This window comes from Notothenia rossii, assembly GCF_949606895.1.
Source record: "Notothenia rossii genome assembly, chromosome: 5".
NCBI lineage: Eukaryota > Metazoa > Chordata > Actinopteri > Perciformes > Nototheniidae > Notothenia > Notothenia rossii.
In genome coordinates, this window is record NC_136903.1 from 35,320,890 (window position 1) to 35,344,011 (window position 23,122).

Here is a 23,122-nt window from a genome sequence, read left to right on the forward strand (position 1 = left end):
ACTTAACTTAAGTTTAAGGAATAGATCAACAATTCCTATTCAAATGTAGTTTCTTGTAGTAGATGAAAAGATTGATATCAGCATCATGTTTCTACACATCCTGATTAATAGGCAATCAAACTGTAGCCAGTTGCACAGCGATGGATGGAACACGATGAATATGTAGCGGTCTGAGTCATCTGTCCTGTCTGTCCTGCCATTTAATTTTGCCAGAATTTCAGCTCATATTGCTTCTCTGTAAAATCAAGTTCCAGTGCAGAGCGATTTAAAGGTCCCATGTCATGGCCACTTCTACTGATCATATTTCCATTGTTGAGGTCTACTAGAACAGATTTATATTGTACAATTTTCCAAACTCACATTGGTTTCTCATACAGCATCTCTCTATAGTATGTGTATTCACTCTCTGTCTTAAACGGCTTGTTGGAGCTCCTGTCCCCACCCCCCCCCCCCCCCCCCCCCTCCCTATGAGCCCAGTGGCCGTCTGCAAGACAGCGAGACACAGCGAAACCCAGCCCGAAACCAGCCCGAGCACACACACACACACGCAGCCTGGCTGTGAGTTTGTGTGTGTGCTCACACACAGACTCACAGCCTCGTCGCGTCCCACCGTCTCAGGCTGAGTAATCCCCGGAGCTGCAGCTGAGAAAAGATTGAGTGTTTGTGTGTGAGCTCTTAACGTAACGTCACTATACCCAAATACGTCACTATACCCAAGAAGAAACAAATGGAAAAAGAGAAATCTCCAACGAGGCGTTCTGGGGCAGCATAGACAGGTATTTTCTGTGTTAGAGTTTTACCCGCAACAGGGTGTACTTTGAGGGTTTGTGACTCTGCAGACCGTTTACATGCAGAAAAAGCTACATAACACACAAGGGGACGGGTACCAGAAAAGCATGACATGGGACCTTTAAAATACTTTCTTCAGTGGTCTATATTTTTTTAATTCAAGCCTCAACTTTTTCATTTCCAGACTTTTGTTTAGAGTCTCATCATTGATTTGTGATTATTGCTCACACTGTTCTTTTTCTTCGGTTATAATTTACAAGAGCGTGACTGGCTGGCTGACGTCGATGTGAATGCTGTTACCAGGGTAACCAGGAAAGCTCATGGTGTACTTGGCTGATGCTATTTTGTCAGCTGAGCTTAATCTGTGATCAACACAGACTGAAGAGACTGGGTTGATTAAAAAAGCAATGAAGAAATGAATGACTGCAGAGGGAACAGCAGATCCCCTCACGCCTAACATTAAGCTCCATCACCATGAACACACACATATACTGACTCCATCCAGAACACAATATGCTGCCACAAATACTCACTAGAATAATACATGTGGATAAGTCCGACGCTGAAAATAGCCCCCAAACAAATTAGTGTTGAAGTCAAGAACTCCCATGTGAAGACCTAGTGACATCTGGCTTGATCAAATATGTGCTACATTATTGCCCAATCTGAGAAAAATAAAATGTATATATTATATTTTAATTAAGAGATAGAATGTCTAAGAATCTAAGAAAGCCCCATATAATATAATATAATGTGAATGTGTTTCAAAAAGGCATTCAAAGGTTGAATAAGCAGCTTATCATTTGCTCTAATGAGACGTTGCTGTGTGTTCACCAGCTCATGATGTACTGTAGGTGTGATGCTGCTGTGGCCTTTTTAATAGCCACGTGACAAGATAATTTATGAGACACATTCATGCAAACAGCTCCTTGTGTAGGTCACATGGGTGTAAACACACACAAACACACACACCCTCAAGGTCAGATGTGCTGTAATGATGATGGATTAGCCTCTAAAGCGCTATGTTTACACTAATAAGTACTTTCCTAGAGTGACTATTAAATGAAAGATATACCAGTCAGCCAATAGAAGCATGTTTACTATGTGGGTGTGTGCGTGTGTGTGTACTTACAGTGCACAGTGAGCTGGACAGAAGCGTTGGTCATGCCCACTATGTTGGTGGCGGTGCAGGTAAGCAGGAAGTTGTTGTCGTCTCTGCTCACGTTGACCAAAGTGATGTTGATGGAGTGAATGGTGTTGTTGTCGTAGACCTTAGCCTGAAGGGAAAGCAGAATAAAACAAGAGAGGGAGGATAAGCAAGTCAAGTTCTTACATGTCAGGCAGGAGTGCAGCCTGGGGGCAAGCAAGTTGTAAGAAAGCACAAAACACAAAAAGTAAGGACATTTGTGTTTGGTAGATTTTCTCTTTGTTGTAATAATGCTTTTTGTGCATTTGTGAGGAACACGCATTTGTGGGATGAGCAGCAGATAGTGCTGCGTACCTGGACTCACATTCAGGTTCAGGTCCGGACTCAAGTCCAGAGGTTCAGGTTCAGGTCTGGATTTATAAGTCCGGACCATAATCCGGATCATAATCAACTCAAATTCAAACTTGGTTTATTGTGCTCCCTTCCAACTTGTGTCTACATTTCTCTACAAAGTACAAATGTAAAAAAAACACTTTTTGCCACTTAGTCTACAAGGGACTTATGACAGCAACTACAGTGAACTACTACAAAGTTCAAACATTTATTTCATTTACCAAACTAAAGTAACCAAACAGTCCCTGAGCTGACTGAGCCTAAATCCCTAAAACTTTGTTGAAGTAGAGTAGACTATACGCATTACACTGTTACACACCTACTATACAGTATACACTGTAGTGACTACTACTCGACCAAGCTGTCCACTATGTCTAAGCCAATCACATCGCTAGCTTCCCTTGACGTCACACAGATCTCGCGAGCAGTTGCGATGTTTTGCGAGACTTCGAGAGTTCAGTAATGGCCGCCATATCAGAAGCCGACAAAATGTTTTTCGTCTTTTCTCAGCGCAAATTTCTCGATCTATGGAAGGTTTTAGATGGTTTAGAACAAAAAGGAGAATATACGTAAGTGCTAGTTTTTTTGCGAGTCCAAGTACCGGTTCCCGACGTTCCGGTTTTAACCGGACTTGAACCGAAACTTTTTACAAGTCCAGTACCGGTTCGGCGTACCGGTACGCAGCACTAGCAGCAGGGCTGACTATGTGGGGTGCGCCCATGAAAAATGTGACAAATCACCTCTGCCAATGCCAAACAGATTTTTTTTGCTGCTGACTCTTGTTTAATGTTGTTTGGTGGATTGGATGATTGAAGTCTGACGAGTCAAGACATATTGGCAACAATTTAAGAAATGTATTCATTTAACAAGCAGCCTCAGTAGCGTGTGGAAGAACCAAACACAGCCACAACAGCCTCTCCTCCTCATGCTGTCACCATCATGCTCAAACTCTGCTGTGGGATGGCATCTGTCCCAAGTCAGCAACGTGGTTGTGTTGGTCACTCTGACACGGACAGCAGGGCCAAGCTGATCCCAAAATGGGGTTCAATGAGGTTGAGGTCAGGACTGCAGGCAGGCCATCCCATCCTCTCCACTCCAACTCTATTGGTGCAGCAATCAGCAAAGCGTTCTCCACATCTTCTCCACACGGTATCCCTACAATCCATGTGCCGTAGGCCGAATCTGGACTCATCGCTGAACATAATGTTCCTCCACATGTTGAGGCCTCCTGGCAGCCCTACGACACGGGGAGTGGCTGCTGTTTGGCATTGGCAGAGGAGATATGTCGCATTTGTCATGGGCGCAACCCAGATCCTCAGCTCTGCTGCTCATCCCACAAATGCTTGTTCCTCACAAATGTGGCACCATTTGAAAGGTAAGAAAAAGGCTTTCAAACAGTATAAGATCTATTTCCAAGAAGCATTGTTACAAAAAAGAAATAATCTACCAAACACACATTTCCTTACTTTTTGTGTTCAGTTTATGTCATATTATTTTTGATCCATTTGGTAGGCTTAAGCTCATATTTTATTCCAGACACAGCTAAATGTTCTTTCTGACTGATAATAAACTCTATGGTACAGCCCTGAAGAAGCACAAGCTGCTTCTAGAGCCTTACAGCCTAAACACAAAGTCAACTTCTCATCCATATTGATTGGTTCTCTGGTTCTACACATCCTGATTAATAGGCAATCAAACTGTGTCCAGATGCACGTTGAGATACATGGATGTAACAAGATGAATATGTTGTGGACTGAGTCATCTGTCCTGCCTGACCTGAGTGGGAAAGCAGTTAGCTTCTGAAGGCAATGGAAGGAAGCAATTACGATATATACTTTTTCACATGCTGTCTTCTGAGCTGGATGACTCACAGCTGGGTTTGTAACAAGTGGCAGGCTGTTTGCAGGCTGTGGCTTAAAGACTAAACCAAGCCAAGAGGAAGTGTGCCGGTTGAAGTGACATTTTCGTAGTGGCCAAACGGTGATACGACAACTTCCATTATAGTCCATTACGTAATTTGGGCCAAAATAACTTTTTTTTCCATTGACTTACATTATGAATCTACGGAGCCCTGGAGGGTTCATAGAGAGACAAATAAATAAAACGAGGCCACGCTTTATTAACTTGTGCGCACGAGATGTAATTTGTGGCCTCAATTTAAATAAAACGAGGCCACGCTTTATTAATTTGTGCGCACAATATACTTTCTCGTTCGCTCAAGATACTTTCTTATGGCAAAACACATCGAACTGCCCGATTATTTCGCCATATTATTAGTTTTATGAAGAATATGTCCAGTCCCCAGGGCGAGTATGTGTGTGTGTGTGTGTGTGTGTGTGTGTGTGTGTGTGTGTGTGTGTGTGTGTGTGTGTGTGTGTGTGTGTGTGCGTGTGTGTGCGTGTGTGTGTGTGTGTGTGTGTGTGTGTGTGTGTGTGTGTGTGTGTGTGTGTGTGTGTGTTTGTGGGCATTTGTGTATGGTAGTGTCGTTCGTTCCGGTGCACTCCGGCAGGACTATAGCACTACATCGAGATTAAGATTGAAAACAAAAATGCTGGTGGTGTCGGACACACACAAACACACCGAACACAGAGAGCGGAGCTGAGCACAAGCACACATACATCATGCGCCCTGGTGACCGGACGGACATCTCCTTCATTAAACGAGTAATAGGGGGAATAATCGGGCAGTTTGATGTGTGTAGAGGTGTGTGTGGTTAAACGTAGCAGCCTCTATCTCTATTCAGCTGTTCTAATGAAGGGAAACACAGTGAAGTAAACAGTAAAAGGCACAGCTCTTTGCAGCTGGTGCTGCTCTTCTCAGAATCTGCTGAGTTACACATTACTGCCTCCAGTGCCCTGTACAACAAAGCCAGTTCAACAGACCCTGGATATGTTTGATTTACCCGGCTTAACTAACCCTAACACACGCGATGTCGCTAAGCGGTCCTACGAAGCTGGTTATCAACTCAGTAAATCAAACAGGGTTTCTCTGTCCGGCTGAGAGCGCGTTCACGTGAAAGGGACGGGGTTAGCAACATTTGACCAATCACCAACATGGAGAATTGTGCTGACAGCGCAGCGTCATACTTCATGAATGAATAGTAAATAGCAAATCCTGCTTCGTAGTACAGGCCACTGGTGCCGCAGAGATTTCATAAAGTGAAAGAGGTTTTCCTTCTATAAAACAGCTGTGGGCAGCAGATACTGTGAAAGTCACGAAAAGGAATTCATAGATCAAAGCAGAATGGTTTACAGACTCTTCTGTTTTGCGAATCCGGTGCTTAAACAAATAGCTCTGAACCCCTGGCCAAAATTTCCCTGAATAAAGTCAGAGTTTTAAATATATCTCCTCTGTGCTCCACTTCCTACCAAAATAGTTTCTCGTTCGCACAAAATACTTTCTCGTTCGCACGAAACACTATCTCGTGCGCACAAAATAGTATATCGTGCGCATGACATTTTTTTTATCTCCATGAACCTTTAGGGGCTCCGTATTAATCAGATATCTGTAAATCATCATATTGTTATTTAGCTAAATAATCTAACCAGTACAAACACTTTTATAGCCATTATTTAAAGAGGCCCCAATCTCATTTTCTTTTCAATTCAACTCTAACCAGTTGACCAATCAAAACCGAGGCGGCAAGCTAACCAATCAGAGCAGACTGGACTCTGGTTTCAGACAGTGGGTGAAAAGAGGTGCTGCAGAACAGGCAGTATGAGAAAAATAAAGAGCTTTTTGAACATTAAAGCATGGAGACATGTCCCAGTAGAGACACTACATACTAATATGAAGCTGAAAGTGAGCATAATATGTGCTCTTTAAATCAGGGGTGGGGAACCTTTTTCCTCTCAAGGGCCGTTTCAATTTTTACAACATCCTCCAAGGGCCGTAGAAATGATTGAACTCAACCTCTGCTTAAAAAAACTAAAGTCACAGCCCATTCATTTTGGCTTTCTTTCATGCTTTGCAAAGAAAAAGCAACCTCTTAATTCAGATATTTTACCATGACTCACGCATGCATGCACGTGCACGGTTGTGGCATGACCACCAAAACAGAAAGATATGGAAACAAGATATTTGCTAATGTATTTAGTTTCCTACCCATGTGAACATGATTTAAGTGGTGGGGGACCTAACCTCCTCTAGGGGGTCCGGGGGCATGGACCCCCGGGAAGATTTTTATTTTAAATGTTGAAGTTAAAAGCATCAATCTGGTGCACTTTGAGAGCAACCTTAGGAGATCTATGGATACATCTCTCAACACCCATATGAAACAGAACTGTAAGCAGATTTTCTTTTTCTTCATGGATATTTTACAAATCACTCACTTATTTTAACAACTTATTTTTTACTGTCATATAGTATTTTATACCTGTTTACTTTATTCTCTTATTTCTTTATAACTATAATGATCATATAAAGATGTGCCTTTACTTCGCTGGTTGTAGAAAAAGCTTCTTATATTCGTTAGCATAGCTAGCTAACCAACTGCTAATAACAACAAAGTTATTGACTGTGTGATCAGTATGACAGACGAACAGATCGCCACTGTGCTTTCAACTAAAGACACAGACACGCAAAAACTGCAGCATGAGTACGACTCCTTACGGCTCCTACACACGGCGGCGTGCATTGTCGCTTGCCGGCGGGGGGGGCTGAAACTCGACCAACAACCAATCACATGAATCTCCCGCCCCAGACACACAAGCACGCGGTTTGATTGCCTAGAGCTTGTACTGGCATATGATTCGATTGGCTGACGCCTCAGTCGAGGCGGCAAAAGTAGAACATTGCTCTACTTTTGCAGCGAGCACCGCGAGAGAAGCTACGCTTTGCTCCCACAATGCAGTTCGGCGAATCGTGACGTCAACCCATTCAAAGTCAATGGGCAGAAGCGTTGAAGCGGCAACGCACGCCGCCGTGTGTAGGGGCCGTTATGGGTACTGCAATTTGTGAAGTGCCGGAGTGGCGTTCTGGTGCTCTTCGTAAGAACTGCACCCCTGTCAGACGAGGCATATACCACGTGATGACAGGTTAGGCTGGTGTGTTGTGTTCAAGGACCCTGACCTTGGCCAGGAAAAACAGGCACTCGCTCGTTTAATTCTTTTGCGGGTCTAGATTTCTTAAATTCCTTTTTTTTGCGTGTGTTTATAAATTACCTCGAGGGCCGTATCACATGGTCACGCGGACCGTATGCGGCCCGGAGGCCGGAGGTTCCCCACCCCTGGGCTGAATGTTGTAAAATGCGCTGAAAGCTAAATCAATAATTATTTTCCCTCTCTATTCATTTGACTGAGCTGAGACTGGCAGTTTGGAGGCCGGGCTTAAGGAAAACCCAACTGTGCATGCTCTATGGGCCCAAAACCCCAGATTATCTGTGTACTTTATGAATCTATAGTCAGTCCATTTAATGCACTACTGAGCATTTTTCATAGGAATGAACAGGACCCCGCCAACAGCGCTGTATCCAGTTCTCTTTATACATCCATGTACTTAACTGAAGATTTTGTCCCTTACAATGTCATCTAAGTAGCTTAATCTAATAAAAAAATGTTGACTTCAACATTTCTACTACGTTTGTTTCTGCCATAAATCTTATCAATGATTTATACCAACAGACAGACACATTTATTACTGAGAGCTAACTTGCTGCTATCACATGCAAATTGCAACACTTGCAAGTCCAGCCGTGTTTGGTTCCCTCCTACCTCCTGTGCATTGATGGAGTGCAGGCCGTTGACAGGCCAGTCCACCTCAGGTAGCGGGGATCCAGAGCCGTTACAGATGGCCGTTACTCGATCCCCCTCTTTAACGGTGAGGTTGCTGTGGCTGACGCTGATTTCTGGCAGGTCTGAAAGCAAAGAGAGACAATGGGATGGAAAAAAAGTCCACAAATGCAGACAGAACATGCAGGATGTATATGTGAGCTTCAGGAGTGGAGTGCACCAGCTGGGCGTAAGCTGGGCGTAACTCTACATCTGACGTAGAACCGAAGACCAAACTAAGGTTATGACTAGTGCACCACTTAGACTTAAGCCCTGTATGCGTTGCACCCGGGTGTAACTTTTACGCCTAGTATGGAGCAGGCGTAAATCGGAAAGACAGACAAGTATCCATAGTAACGCAAAACAGGCAAGAAGGATATTAACGATGGCAGGGCATCTTGTTTACAGGTTTAACAATGAAAGGGCATTAAGAAGATAAAGAGTCGTCCGTGATCGAACAAACCCACTGGACATCTATTCAGACAGTGAACTGATAGAGAGGTTTCGTTTTGGCAGACAAGCCCTTTTTGATTTAATCGAGGAGATCTCCCCTCAACTCCAGCACGGATCAGACCGAAACGCTGCGCTCTCCCCAACCTTGCAGTTGCTGATTGCGCTCAGATTCTACGCGAACGGAGCCTTTCAAAATACTGTGGGAGACATGATTAATGTTCATCGCACAACTGCATGTCGGGCTATAAGACAAGTTTCATTGGCCCTCCAGCACCGCCTTAGGAACTATATTCATCTACTGTACCCACACAAGAAGAAGCAGCGAAATCCAGGCAAGATTTTTTGTTAAAATCAGGTATACCTGGTATTGTCGGTTGCATCGACGGTACTCATGTTCGCATTCAGGCCCCCTCTGAACATGAGTATTTGTATGTTAATAGAAAAGTTTACCATTCTATAAATGTTCAAATTGTGTGCAACTCGGACATGGGCATTGTCGACCTTGTTGCAAGATGGCCTGGGACGACCCATGATACTCGCATCCTGAGAGAGAGCGCCCTTCAACGGGAATTTGAGGAAGGGAGATTGAATGGTCTTATTCTCTGAGACAGTGGATACCCTCTGAAGCGATGGCTAATGACACCTGTCATCGCAGAGAGAACTGCACAAGAGCGCCGCTATAACGAGAAGCATACACAAATGAGGAACATTGTAGAGCGCTGCATTGGAGTGCTCAAACGTAGGTTAGTAAGACATTTTTATAATATATAAAAGGCCAGCCTTTTAATGTAGCCTAAATATAGGCTAAATTGTTTTGTGCTTTTTTTTGTAGGTTTCACTGCCTCCACAGTGAAATGCGAATGCACCCTGAGCGCGTCTGCGTGATCATTGCTGCCACTGCGGTGCTGCACAACATCTGTGTGAAAAAGAGAATCCCCCTTCCGATGCAAGGAGAATTGGTACTGGAGGCGGATGAGAACCCTGTGGCTCCTACTGGCATCCGTGAAGATATCGGTGGACGACTTACCCACAATCATATAATAAACAACCTATAATAGACCTATATATTTGTAATATGAACGCTGTTTTTTTGCAATTGCATTTCAATAAGCTCCCTTTGTGACCACATATTTTCATTAGGCCTATTTTATTCAAAGAACACACACAAGGACATTAAATAACAACATTTTGGAGAACTATTAACATGAAATTGAGATAAAAAACAAGTACAACATGATTACAGAATGGTGAACACATTGTCTTCTTCAGTGATTAGTAGCTGATTCTTAAGAATGATTATTTGGAGTCTCAATTTCTCCTTCTCCAGCTCAATTTTTGTATGTTCCGCTCTCAATTTGACGGTCTCCACCTCCACACGAATGATTTATTTCTCCGTCAGTTCCCGCTGTAGCTCTGACAAATCCCTCTTTCTCTTTCGGGGTGTGGCCATTTGAGATTCCCCTCGAGTCATCGCTGACGCTGTGGGTGAGGGACTTCCCTCTTCTCTGCGGTCCTCTGAGTCTGTAAAATGGCAAGTTACTGTCAGTTACTGTCAGTTATTGTCAGTTGCTATCAACTGCCGCGATTGCTAATTGTTATCTTGCTAGCCGTGATGTCTCACAGGGGTAATGTTTATAAAGATAATGTAGGGTGATGTTACTCTATTAATGACTTACCACTGGTGACAGCTGACACGTCTGCGTCAACCTCTTCAAATGTTGAGGTTGACGGCTCTGAGCTGTCGATCCCATTCAACCCGGTGAAAGTGGGGGAATCCTTTCCAAAAATAGCTACAATGATTTCGCTGTATGGAGAGGTTTTTGGAGCAGGGCCTCCGCCGGTCGGAGGGTTTTTGAGAACCGATGCATCCTTTTTGGCTCTGGATAGTAGGTCCTTCCACTTTTTCCTACACTCTTCCACCGTCCGTATCCCTCCATCACCCAAGTCATTTATCGCTCCAGTGATTGACTTCCAGGCTGCGAATTTGTGTTTTTTTGTCATGGATGGTATTATTACATTTGGCAGTTAGCGAGTTTTTATGCTCTGCATATATTTCAATTAATGTTCTAATCTCTCTATCAGTAACATTGGTTGTTCTCTTCTTTCCATTATCCATATTCGTTATCCAAGTCTTAGTTTGTTCTGAATGGAGGAGTTTGAGTGTTAAATTATATAGACGTGTGTTGCTTGGCAACAATTAGTGTTTTGCGTGTATTCACGTGGACGCACATCTTAAGACCAGGCGCAGCTACGCCCGAGACTAGTCAGGCTTGGTGCACTCGGTGTAAATTCGAATCACTAAGTCGGACGTAGCTAAGCCGGACGTTAGAGTTAAGCCCTACTTTTTTACGCCCAGCTGGTGCACTCCACTCCAGGGAGATGTAAGGGTTCATTAGGGACAAATGGGTTTGGAGCTGAGAGGTAGACGTCCTGATAGATTGTTGGCTTTGTCTTCTGTTTATTGTTGTCGTAAGATTTATAAAAAAAAGAGAACTCAATAATCCTAAAACCATTTTTAGCTGTTACAATTCCCAATCATTAAGGTCAAGGCTTCATATGTCTTTGCTAGTTTTCACACTTACCACAGCTGCTAATGTTCATAACCTGCAGCACTTTTATCTTCAAGCCGTCATCACATTCTAACTGTTGGCTGCTCAGCCCCGCCTCCCCTCTCTGTTGCCATAGCTGCAGCCAGCGAATCTCACAGCCACAAGTAAACACCACCTCCTCTAAATGCCTGGAGAGGAAAAGACAGAAATAATTGGCGGTGTTAGAATATGTGACATATTCCTCTTTGAAATGCTCAGCAGAGTAACAAAGCAATCCAAGAAATTACAAATTACAGCACTTCATTAAACGCTCACACGTATACACAAACACAATCGTGGGATTATTGGAAGCTTCACAGATTGGTGATTATATTACACCTAAGTGGAATTTTCTTTATCAAAAGGTTAAATTATTTATAATTTGACATAATTCAGCTTGCATTTCAGATGGTGTTTCGCTTCTGAGAGGAGAAAATACTTATTATAAAGTTAAATGACAATCCCATTCAAATTAGGAACAGTGAAACGCTACTTGAATGTGTATTTTCAGAACAGTTGTTTTTTGGTCTCACCACTTACCGTAACTGCCTTCCATAAGTGTAATACAGTTTCAGAGGCCCTATTATGCTAATGTTCATCGTATATATACATACTGCCCGTGCTGCAGCACCTCTTTTCACCCTCTGTCTGAAACCAGAGCCCAGTCTGCTGATTGGTTAGCTGGCCGGCTCTGTTGTGATTGGTCAACCACTTAGAGATGTCCCGGGCCTTAGCCTATCATGTACAATGTGTTGGAGCGTAAATAGTGGTGCAAGTCTTCTATAGTGATGTTGTTACTATGTTACAGAAGTAAACAAAGGAGTCCAATGGAGGCATTTCAGTCAGGGTGGGGGAGCGTTAGGGAGAGAAACTCCCTCTGGAGGGATATTTGAAAGTTTAGCTTTATATAGAGTCATTTGCTACTTAATTGTACCTCTTTTACAGTAAACTTGTCTAAAAGTCAATGTATATACAGTATATATATATATATATATAGCCCATTGGGCTTTACAGTTTGTACAGAATACGAGTACGACACCCTCTGTCCTTTGAACCTCACATCGGACAAGGTAAAACATTCTAAAGAAACCCCACAGCTAACGGGAAAAAATGGGAGGAACCTCAGGGAGAGCAACAGAGGAGGATCCCTCTCCCAGGACGGACAGATGTGGAACAGGTGTCGTGTGTAAATTCAAAAGATAATACAGTACATTGTCCACATAGTCAGTCCAAATGCTAGAAAAATCATGTGAAAAAGATGAAGATGGATCCAGTTTGAGCTCAACAATCATCTGGGTGCCATCAAAGAATAACATGATCGATAACAGCTTATCGTTTTTTGTTACTGACCAATCAGATAAAGATACCAATTTAGAACTGGTTCTCGATACCCATCCCTATTTGTCATGATCTCATGTTTTGTGGTTCTGTTTTCAGTTTTCTTCTTCTATGTCTTGCCTGTGTTTATTTCCTGTCTTTGTGTGGAACCTGTTTTGTTTCTCTTTATAGCAGAGTTGCACAGGGTGTGGGGGCCCAGGGTGTGGGGGACACATGGTTTGGGGGACACAGGGTGTGGGGGACACATGGTCTGGGGGACACAGGGTGAGGTGGACACATGGTTTGGGGGACACAGTGTGTGGGGGACACAGGGTGAGGTGGACACAGGGTGTGGGGGACACATGGTGTGGGGGACACAGGCTGAGGTGGACACATGGTGTCACCCCTATTTGGAAGCGAAGCAGGATACCCAGACTTTGAGCAGGTTTTCTTTAAGGTCAGGCAAACACTGGTTTCTTTTAACCATGGCCACAAAGGTTACTGTTGGTAAAAGACATGGCAAAAACAAACTCCACCGTCGCAGTCAGACACTTTGATGACTCACCCAGGCACCTAAATCCTCCATTAAAGCACAGCGAAACCCAAAGGTATCATTATTCTGGATTCTGACTGCTGGTATTGATTTTGTGTTAAGCTCTGCAGTTCTCTGGAACAAACACCATTCTGACCTGAGATCTGTCTTCAGATGTATTCTCATCTGTTCTATTTTTAATATCTTTTGGAGGATGGATGTTTTTCTTCTAGTTCTCTTGTTTTTCATTCATGTTCGCATTTCATGTATTGATTTATTTTTGAACATGCATTTGTGTTGTTAAGGACTCAACAATGCAATAGCTGTATTTTTCAGCTTAAAGCATTGAGTGATTTGGTTTCTAAATACAAAACCTTTTTCCAGATGGTCAACTTTATGATAGGTAATGATGCCAAGGTAGGGACGCTGACACCAGCTTGATCAGCCTCAGTTAGTTTTTGGAAGGCAACACCTGCTCCATTCTTTCTATTCTGCCTCCAGCACCTCTCATTATACTCTCACATTCTTTCTCCAGTCTAAAGTCCACAGACATCAGCATATGGAAGAAATGATCATTGAGTTGGGCCCCCTGAACAAAAACACACCTGTATGCTATCATGGCTCCAAATCAGTGGGACGAGCTCCCTATTGATGTCAGGACAGCTGAAAATACAGATATTTCAGCACAGGATAAAAACACACCTGTTTCAACTGTACCAATAAAATAAATAATCACTTAAATGAAACTCTCTACTTAGAAAGGTTTAGCTTATTTCAAGCCAATGCAGCTGTACTTAAAATGGTTTGGCTTCTTGAAAGCGATTTTGTTATTGTACGTCCCTTTGGAAAAAGCATCAGTTAAATTAAATGTTATAAAATGTGCATTAAATGGGACATCCTCACTCATTATGCAACATTATGAAACTACAGTTTAATTTAAATGAATTCGAAGTGAAATAGTATGGATCTCTGTAGGTTGATCTCCTGCCCGCTGTTACATGTATGTTTGATTGAGTTTTCATGGCTTTTGTGGCTACAGCGGTCAAACAGGGAAATATAGGATTATTATTGAGATGAAGCCACATGCTGTGCAGTTACTATGGTCAAGAGGCACCTTTACCTTTTGCTGCTTCATCTTTGCACAAAATATAGAAATCAAACCGCAGCCTCACAGACCCAGAAACAAATTACAGTCAACGCCTGCACAGACCACCAATTAAGATAGCCTATTTAATTATTTCCAATGAGGTAAGGAGGTTCAGTCATTTGGGAGAAGTAAATGACTTTTAACCTAACCCTTAGTGCATCGAAAAGATGTATGTAATTGACAAATAGCAAGCAATCTACAAAGTTCTAGCTTTGAGAGAGAGGATGCAGTATACGCTACCGTAGCTTATCAGTTTAGAGCTAATCAGATTAGCAATTTAAAAGCGAATTCACTTTTAATTTCACTCTGCTGTAAAATCCAATAAAACAGCGAGAGAGGATTTCAGATTGAAACCTTCTGTATTTACTTTGAGTTAGAGTTAGGACCACTGCTTGCCATTATTTCTCTTCAATTTTATATTTATGGTAAGCACTTAAGGCTAACGACGACTATTGTTTGCACCAGAGACTGCAGCAAGTGTGGGAAACATTGGTATAAAGCACCTGGTTAAAAAGTTTAGAAATAAATCTAATTTATCAGTCATTTTCATAATAACTTTCACTCAAAAGCATTCCTCCTCAGAAATGTAAATTCATCCATTTCAGGTATGATTCCTGCATAGTCTATGTGTCTATCTACGCCGGGATCCTGAGTCGTGGCTGATCCTGTTGCTGTGGTCCTGGATCATAAGTCCTGGATGGATATCCTCGTGGATTCACCTTCTTATTATAGACACATGCATTTCCAAACATTTGGTTTACCTATGTTGCAAATGTATTATCTTTTCAATTTACACACGGCATCCATTGCACGTCTGTCCGTCTTGGGAGAGGGATCCCTCCTCTGTTGCTCTCCCTGAGGTTTCTCCCATTTTCCCTTTAAACTGTGGGTTTTCTCCGGAAGTTTTTCCTTGTACAATGTGAGGGTCTAAGGAGAGAGGGTGTCGTATTGCCATACTGATATTCTGTACAAACTGTGAAGTCCACTGAGACAAATTAACATTTGTGATATTGGGCTATATAAATAAACATTGATTGATTGATTGATCGTCACATACATCATTTGCGGACAGCTTTTCCTCTATAATGTGTCATTCTATGATTCATGAAGGTGTGAAGGACGGAGAGAAGGGATGAAAGGGAGGAAGGTGTTCTTTTTCTTTCAGTGAGCCATGTAGTTACACTGGAGTTGATTGTGCGGTTGACAGTGGAGAGATTGACTAACAACAGTGTTTGCTGGTTGACTGAGAACAGCTGTAGGTGAAGGACAATTTCATCACCATCTACACAGATACAAACATGCAGTTACACACACCAATGATGCAACACAAAATATGTTTTTATCAGTGTTCAATATAACTGAAAGAATACTGTACATCATTTAAATAATCAAAAAAAGGTACAGTATACACCCTTGGACATTTCCTTTACCTTCAATCAATTGGTCTTCTGATCATTTAGTTATTGTATGTTTTCCCAATTTTCTCAACTAGCTATCTAGTTTGATTGTAAACTAACTAGCTATAAGTTAATCCTTTCAATGCTTAATACTTCCCTTTCTTCATCCCTCCCTCCCTACATATTTTCCCCTCTCCATCCATTCATCCCTACAGTCCTTTGTCCAATAACGGTCCGGGTGCTCGTATTCAGAACAGGCAGCTTGATTGTAAACTACCTTAAAGCTAGCTAGCTTCAAGTTACATTGTCAGCTAAATACTTTGAAGTTTATGCTTAGATTACCTTAGTGTACACACACACACACACACACACACACACACACACACACACACACACACACACACACACACACACACACACACACCCCCACACACACACACACACACACACACACACACAGCAGAGATGGAGGAGTTCTGTCACACCCTGCAGCTGTGCTGTGATGAATGCTAGCTATCTAGTGTTTGCGGTTGGTGTGTTGGCTATGGGGAAGGGGCAAAAGTAATGAACAATTGTTGAACTGGACCTTGAGCTGAATGCACACACACTCTCACACACACACACATCCCCACCCACCCACCCACACACACACACACACACACACACACACACACACACACACACACACACACACACACACACACACACACACACACACACACACACACACACACACACACACACACACACACACACACACACACACACACACACACACACACACACACACACACACACACACACACACACACACACACACACACACACACACACACACACACACACACACAACCTTGAGATCAATAGGTACAGCCTCAGCTTCAGGTTTGATATGTATAACAAATTGGATTTGGCTGCAGAAAAATGCCTAAGGACTGGAAAACCAAGTGAGATGGAGCAAAATAACAAACTTGAATTTCACAATAAAGCAGTAAAATAGTTCCCCCAAGTTTTTCAGAAAATAGGCCCCTCCCCTTCCTTCATCCCAGAGAAAACACGGTGGATTGTAAAATTATTTTCATTTAAAATTCCTGAGGATGATTTGTAGTGGTTTTATTCCAAAAATAAGTTATATTTAAAGTGGACCTATCATGCTATATTTGAACAATATAGTGTAGGACCATACCTATATAAGGCATATTTATACTTTTTATTTTTCAAAATACCAAACAGATCATGCATTTTAGCCATTCCTCATTTCGCTCAATTTAACACTGTCTTTGCATGGGCTGATTCTGTGCTGGTGGAGTTGGCCCAATAGCCGTAGCGCCACTTCTGTGGCGTCACAGAAGTGTTCAAATCTGGATCAGTCTGTATCAGATCCGTTGCAGCCCCTTTATTAGAGATTTGGGTATGGAGGAAAATAGAGAGGGTTGTGTTTTCTGACACTTGGTGAGTTCCCTGGAACACCGGGGACGCATATTCATGTATAAAAGACGTACAAAAGTGCATTTTGCATGATAGGTCACCTTTAAAGGATAACAAAAACGTATTTTCTGTCTCCCTTCAAATCAGCTAAAAGTTAAGATGAGCCGCTAAACATTACTGCAAATAATCATTTCGATAAATAATATACACGTGTAGTTCACGGCCATACACAGTCCTAACCCACCCGTCCCCCTTTCCAAAAATAAAATATCTTCCTACACGCATGACACAGGATTTAACTGTGTGATTGGGATACATTTCCAGATAAATCCTTTTTTATGACTGACTGACTGCACACACACACACACACACACACACACACACACACACACACACACACACACACACACACACACACACACACACACACACACACACACACACACACACACACACACACACACACACACACACACACACACACACACACACCCACACCCACACCCACACCCACCCACACACACACACACACACACACACAGACACACACACACACACACACACACACTGGAAAGTGGGATCTCAACCAAGACCAAAAGCGACAGCAGACTCAGGATCAGTGTTTAGTCTGGTCTGCTGGCTTGTCTTTATTAGATCTCATTAGCATGTCTGAGGAACCCATATGATTGTATTATTCCTACACGATGGACGATGAGCTGTGATGAACCTGCCCAAATATCTTTACTTTGATTAAACTTATGTTCCGCATCTATTACTAATAATGATATTGATGTTCATGTGTAGTAGAATACAAATGATCAATATTCTCTCTCAAACGTCATGAAGTGAATAAGTTAACTTAGGTTCAGAAGCCCAGTTTGTGTCATTGTTTTTAAGATCTGCCTTCTGCTTCCATTCATCCATACTCATTCCTAAGACATCTTTACTCACATCCCTTTATCCCACCCTCCCTACATCCCTTCTGCCCTACATTTATTTGACCTGTAAAACATCCCTTCCTTTATCCATTCAATGCCTCCCTGCCTACATCTATCATCCCTCCCTCCCTTCATCCATACATCCCTTCACCCCTTCTCCTGGCCTTACTTTGAGCCTCATCCCTTCCCCACTATCCATTCAACGCATAATCCCTTCATTCCTTCCTTCCGTCCTTCCTTCCTTCATCTGTCACATCATCCCTACATCCCTTCATCCATTTCTTCCTACATTCCTTCAATGCTTCCCCCATCTCTATATCCCTTTCTCCTTACATCCCTTCCTTCATCTCTTTATGCATACATCCCTTCCTTTGTCTCTTTATGCATACATCCCTTCATCCCTTCCTTTGTCTCTTTATGCATACATCCCTTCCTTCATCTCTTTATGCATACATCCCTTCCTTCATCTCTTTATGCATACATCCCTTCATCCATCTCTTTATGCATACATCCCTTCCTTCATCTCTTTATGCATACATCCCTTCATCTATCTCTTTATGCATACATCCCTTCATCCCTTCCTTCATCTCTTTATGCATACATCCCTTCCTTCATCTCTTTATGCATACATCCCGTCCTTGATCTCTTTATGCATAAATCCCTTCATCCCTTCCTTCATCTCTTTATGCATACATCCCTTCCTTGATCTCTTTATGCATACATCCCTTCATCCCTTCCTTCATCTATTTATGCATACAGCCCTTCCACCTACATCTCTTTATGCATATATCCCTTCATCCCTTCCTTCATCTATTTATGTATACATCCCTTCCTTCATCTCTTTATGTATAAATCCCTTCCTTCATCTCTTTATGTATACATCCCTTCCTTCATCTCTTTATGCATACATCCCTTCCACCTACATCTCTTTATGCATACATCCCTTCATCCCTTCCTTCATCTCTTTATGCATACATCCCTTCATCCCTACATCTCTTGACGCTCATTTCTCCCTCCGGACATCCCTTTGACCGTTAATCACTATATCCTTCCCTAAATCCATTATTTAGGTCTCCCATTATGTCAACCTATTTAATCTTGTGCAATCTTTTTTGTTCTAGGTACCGTCTGAGGGCTTCCTGAGTCTCTCACTTTCTTGACTTTAGTCCAAAATCAACATAGTGTTTTTGCGTTGTCCTCGCTTGTGAATGATCGGTCAGTGGAGACATTGGAGAGCTTTGCAAACTCTGCACCAAGGGGGTCCATTTCTCATGAAAGTAAACAATATTAAACATTCTTAATTGAAATGAATAGGAAGTAAAATCCAGCCAGCATCACCATATGTTTTCACCTGAGTGTGAGTGCAGGGGGACAGCACAGCGAGGCTCCTGTCTCCACAGGACGTGTGCATAAAGACTGAAACGCTGTCGATGAGTGTGGTTTCACAGCCAGTCGGAGAACGATTCTTTATGACCTACTGACCTTTCATCTATGCATGAGGTGTGACGGTAAACATAGCAGGGAGCTACAGTATTTCTTTCTTTTTCATTGGTGAACTAACTTTTTCAACAAACACTGGTTAAATAAAGCTTTTTCATTGTTTTGTTTTTTGCAGGAGCTGGTATTATAAGTTGAGATGAACAGAGTGGCGCAGGAATGAGTCCTAAATCCCCCAAAAGAGTTAGTATTTTACAATTTCTAGTTCCCTCATCTTAAAGCTTGTTCTACGACATAAAATACGTCAATAAAGGGTCAAGTTTGTGCTAACTCCCAGACCTTATTTCAGGTTTCTAACCACAAACACTTTCCAAAAAACATTGACTTTGAAACGTTGAACAGGAAGTAGTAAAAAGTATTTCCAGTCTTTGGGACTCATTACTGCACCACTCTATTTAGTACGTTTATAGCCTTACAGCTTTTGCCGATTGCATATACTCTACGCATCGGATACGTTGAGATTAGCCTGCTGAACAAAGCGTGTAAGTATGATACAAAATTAACGTTTAGATGTGGGAGTTTTGGTCAGGTACAGCTTGGCCTCATTCTATGTTCATGGTAGAGGGAGCTACATCTCCTAAATGTCATGTTTTAGTTTGATCTTCATTTGTTTACCATTTGAAAGGTGCAGCCACACAACATATTACAGTTTGCCTGGATTGTGTGCAGTCAGCACATATTGACAGGATTAGGCTTGTTTCTGCTAGTTACACTCATTCTTGTGTTTTGTGTTCTTACAATTGCTTGCTTGCCTTTTGAGTGTGGATGCATTACTATGTCAAGGCAGACATTTCGTATCTAAAGTTTCTTTGTTTCCATCTTTTTTTATTATCCTTTTTTGGGAGAAATTAAAATTATATAACATGTCGAAATGTTGAACGTAGGATAGCCAAATCCTCAATCAGCAACAAAATAAAAGTATTTGTATATGTTGGCAAACATGTGACACCCAATCAATAGGTAATGATCGTAACGCCATGAGGGGAACAAATGAATACATTCTTTGCTTTGACTTTTTCATGTAAACTAGCACAGTGTGTGATTACAAATGATGTGGAAAATGATTGATGGCATGGAGGCGGAGAACATTGGCTGGGTAATTAAACATGACTATTCACATCCCCAGCAACATATTAATACAATGTGTTGCTCTGTGACTCATCCAACAGGACACTTGTCTTCACGTGGCTCCCTGTGAGCACGACTTAATCAAACTTCTTTCATTAGTTCATTCTTTAGGCCTTAAAGTCACATTGTCCCCCCAGGTAGATCCCAGTTTAACTGTCGCTGTGCAGCAAATGCGATCTTTGCTCCCCTGACAGCAACTTAATTAACTCCCTCATTTACCTGGCCAGGGGGGAGGGATGTAAATTAGCTGTAGTACTTTGTAGGGGAGATAACCTCACTCTCATTCATGTAGCACAGATAACCTCTCACTTTCATTAAAGAGTGGGGCAGAGAGGCAGAGACAAGATGAGGTGAAGAGAGTGAAGCAGAGAGAGACGTAGACAAAGGTCCTGATGCTAAATATGTTCCTAAGAGAGTTGTACATTCAGCTGCTAATACAGCTAGCTCCGTTCATGAAATGTCATTTAGTACAGCTGTGTTTCTTTAAGCTTTGCCTAAGAATACGCAATGCAAGTTATATTATATAGTATAATTTGCTTGGATTTACAAGTAAACAGAATTGGATTTGACCACATGGTCTTGGCTTGGGAGTGGCAGGTCACTAGTTTAAATACCCACATGCATCGACCAAGTATGAGTATACTCCTAGGCCCTGCAAAGGGGCCATTGGGGGACACATTCAAAGACTGAAGTCAATTTTCCAACATGTTCTCATATTCAATTCTGAAATAATTACCTCTATTAACGACATTCAAATGGATTTATGTTGACCCAACATACAGACAATGTCATGAGCAACCCTGGCATTACAACAACTTAAGTTACTGGTACATCCTCAATAATAATAAGACAAAATAAATAAAATAATGTGGGATTAAAAAGTAAAACGTTGTTTCTCATTAGTGTCATGATGACACAAGAGCCTGGTCCACTATTATATTTAACATTTATTTGGCAAATATGTCAGAGTGAAAATTGTTAGAAATATAATTTTGGTGTAAAAGAAAGAAATGTAAGCATTTTTAAATGGCCTTTGATTAACACTCAATTATTGAAAACAAAATTTGCATATAATATGCTGCTTTATATTTTGCTTACTGTAAATTGGTATTTCAACATGTATATATTTAACTTTTTTAATGCTGTTTTATCTCTATTTTGAGATGTTTACATTTTAGAATGGTTTATTTTTACCCTTTTAATTTATCTTATGTGCAATGCCTTGTTTTTTACGCTGCTGCAACGCAAACATTTCCCAAATTAGGATCAATAAAGTATATCTTATCTTATCTTATAAACAAGTACTTATAAACCTCTAACATAAACCTATTTGTAGTTCAAAGGCAATCTTGTATTATATTAAAGTGGGGTAATGAGCACATATTTTGCACATTGGCAGTAGTTTGGTTCAGACAACAGTTTTCTAATAAATACCAAATATAATCCACCATAGGCTGCACATACATTAAGTTTGACAGATGTCAGACATTTTCATCCCTCCTAAAACAAAACCCTTGTTAGCATGTTATTATCGTAATGACAATCACTGTGAGGTTGAATCTGAAAGGGAGCAGCTGACTCACAGAGCTATGTTTAATCTCAAAGAAATCTATGGAGCGTAAAGAACAATGTCATCCAATTGAAGAAGACACAGCCGAACATGCTCCCCCTGCAGTCACACGCTGGAGTGCAGACCTATTCTGAGGTCGCTCACAGAGAGCCTGTGGTGTGTGCAGCACACAAAGTATCACTACCTGACTTTTGTTGTGAGGATTTGTCAGGAGGCTTCATCCTGCAGTCCTCGGCAGGCGGGTGTGTGTGTGTGTGTGTGTGTGTGTGTGTGTGTGTGTGTGTGTGTGTGTGTGTGTGTGTGTGTGTGTGTGTGTGTGTGTGTGTGTGTGTGTGTGTGTGTGTGTCTGTGTGTGTGTGCACTCAGCAGCAGGAGGAGATGATACACAACATGCAACGAGCTCAGCTTGACCGTAAGGATGGATGTGCGCGACAAAAATAGTTTGACATTTCATGATTTGGATACGATAGCATGCATCGGTGTGGAAGGAATGTGCACATGAAAGAACAAGCTGAGTCTGCTCTTCAGAACGTGTGTTTAAACACAAAGAAAACAGAGGGAATTGGCCCCCTGTCTGACTCTCATAAATGTCCCTGCAGATGTGAAAATGGGGTCATTTTGAGTCATTGAGGCGTGTGACGTAGTCTGTAGGTGTTGGGATCAGGGGGTCAAAGGTTCAAACCCCACTGCAGTCAGCATGTCGTTGTGTCCCTGAGACACTTCACCCCAAATTGCTCCTTTGGGGATTGCCCATAGTATTGAGTATGTCAGTCGCTTTGGATAAAAGCGTCTAACAAGTAACATGTAATTTAATGTAATTTGTCTCTGGATATTGGCACAAATAATTGAACCGTTGCAGCCGAATTGTTGAAGCGTTTGGTTTTTAAATTGTAAATGTATGTTTATATTGACCAATGTACTAGTATTTATTGTATACATCTGTATGTTGATATGTTTTAATTTTTAGTGTGATAGGCACTAGGAAACATTTGAACGTTTGTTGATTATTATGTGTGTACCTGCCCAGGGC

At 41.9% G+C, this 23,122-nt stretch overlaps 1 protein-coding gene across 4 annotated transcripts in view; it reads right to left on the reverse strand.

Moving 5' to 3' along the window:
- LOC307040230 (NT-3 growth factor receptor-like) overlaps positions 1-23,122 on the reverse strand; it is a 283,019-nt gene that overhangs the window by 115,770 nt on the left and 144,127 nt on the right. For all 4 annotated transcript variants that reach the window (XM_079682872.1, XM_079682870.1, XM_079682871.1 and 1 more), the window contains 3 exons: positions 11,133-11,287; positions 8,041-8,183; positions 1,922-2,066 (listed from right to left, as the gene is read on the reverse strand). In XM_079682872.1, the coding sequence (XP_079538998.1) occupies positions 1,922-2,066; positions 8,041-8,183; positions 11,133-11,287 (443 nt within the window). The remainder of the gene's footprint in view (positions 1-1,921; positions 2,067-8,040; positions 8,184-11,132; positions 11,288-23,122) is intronic.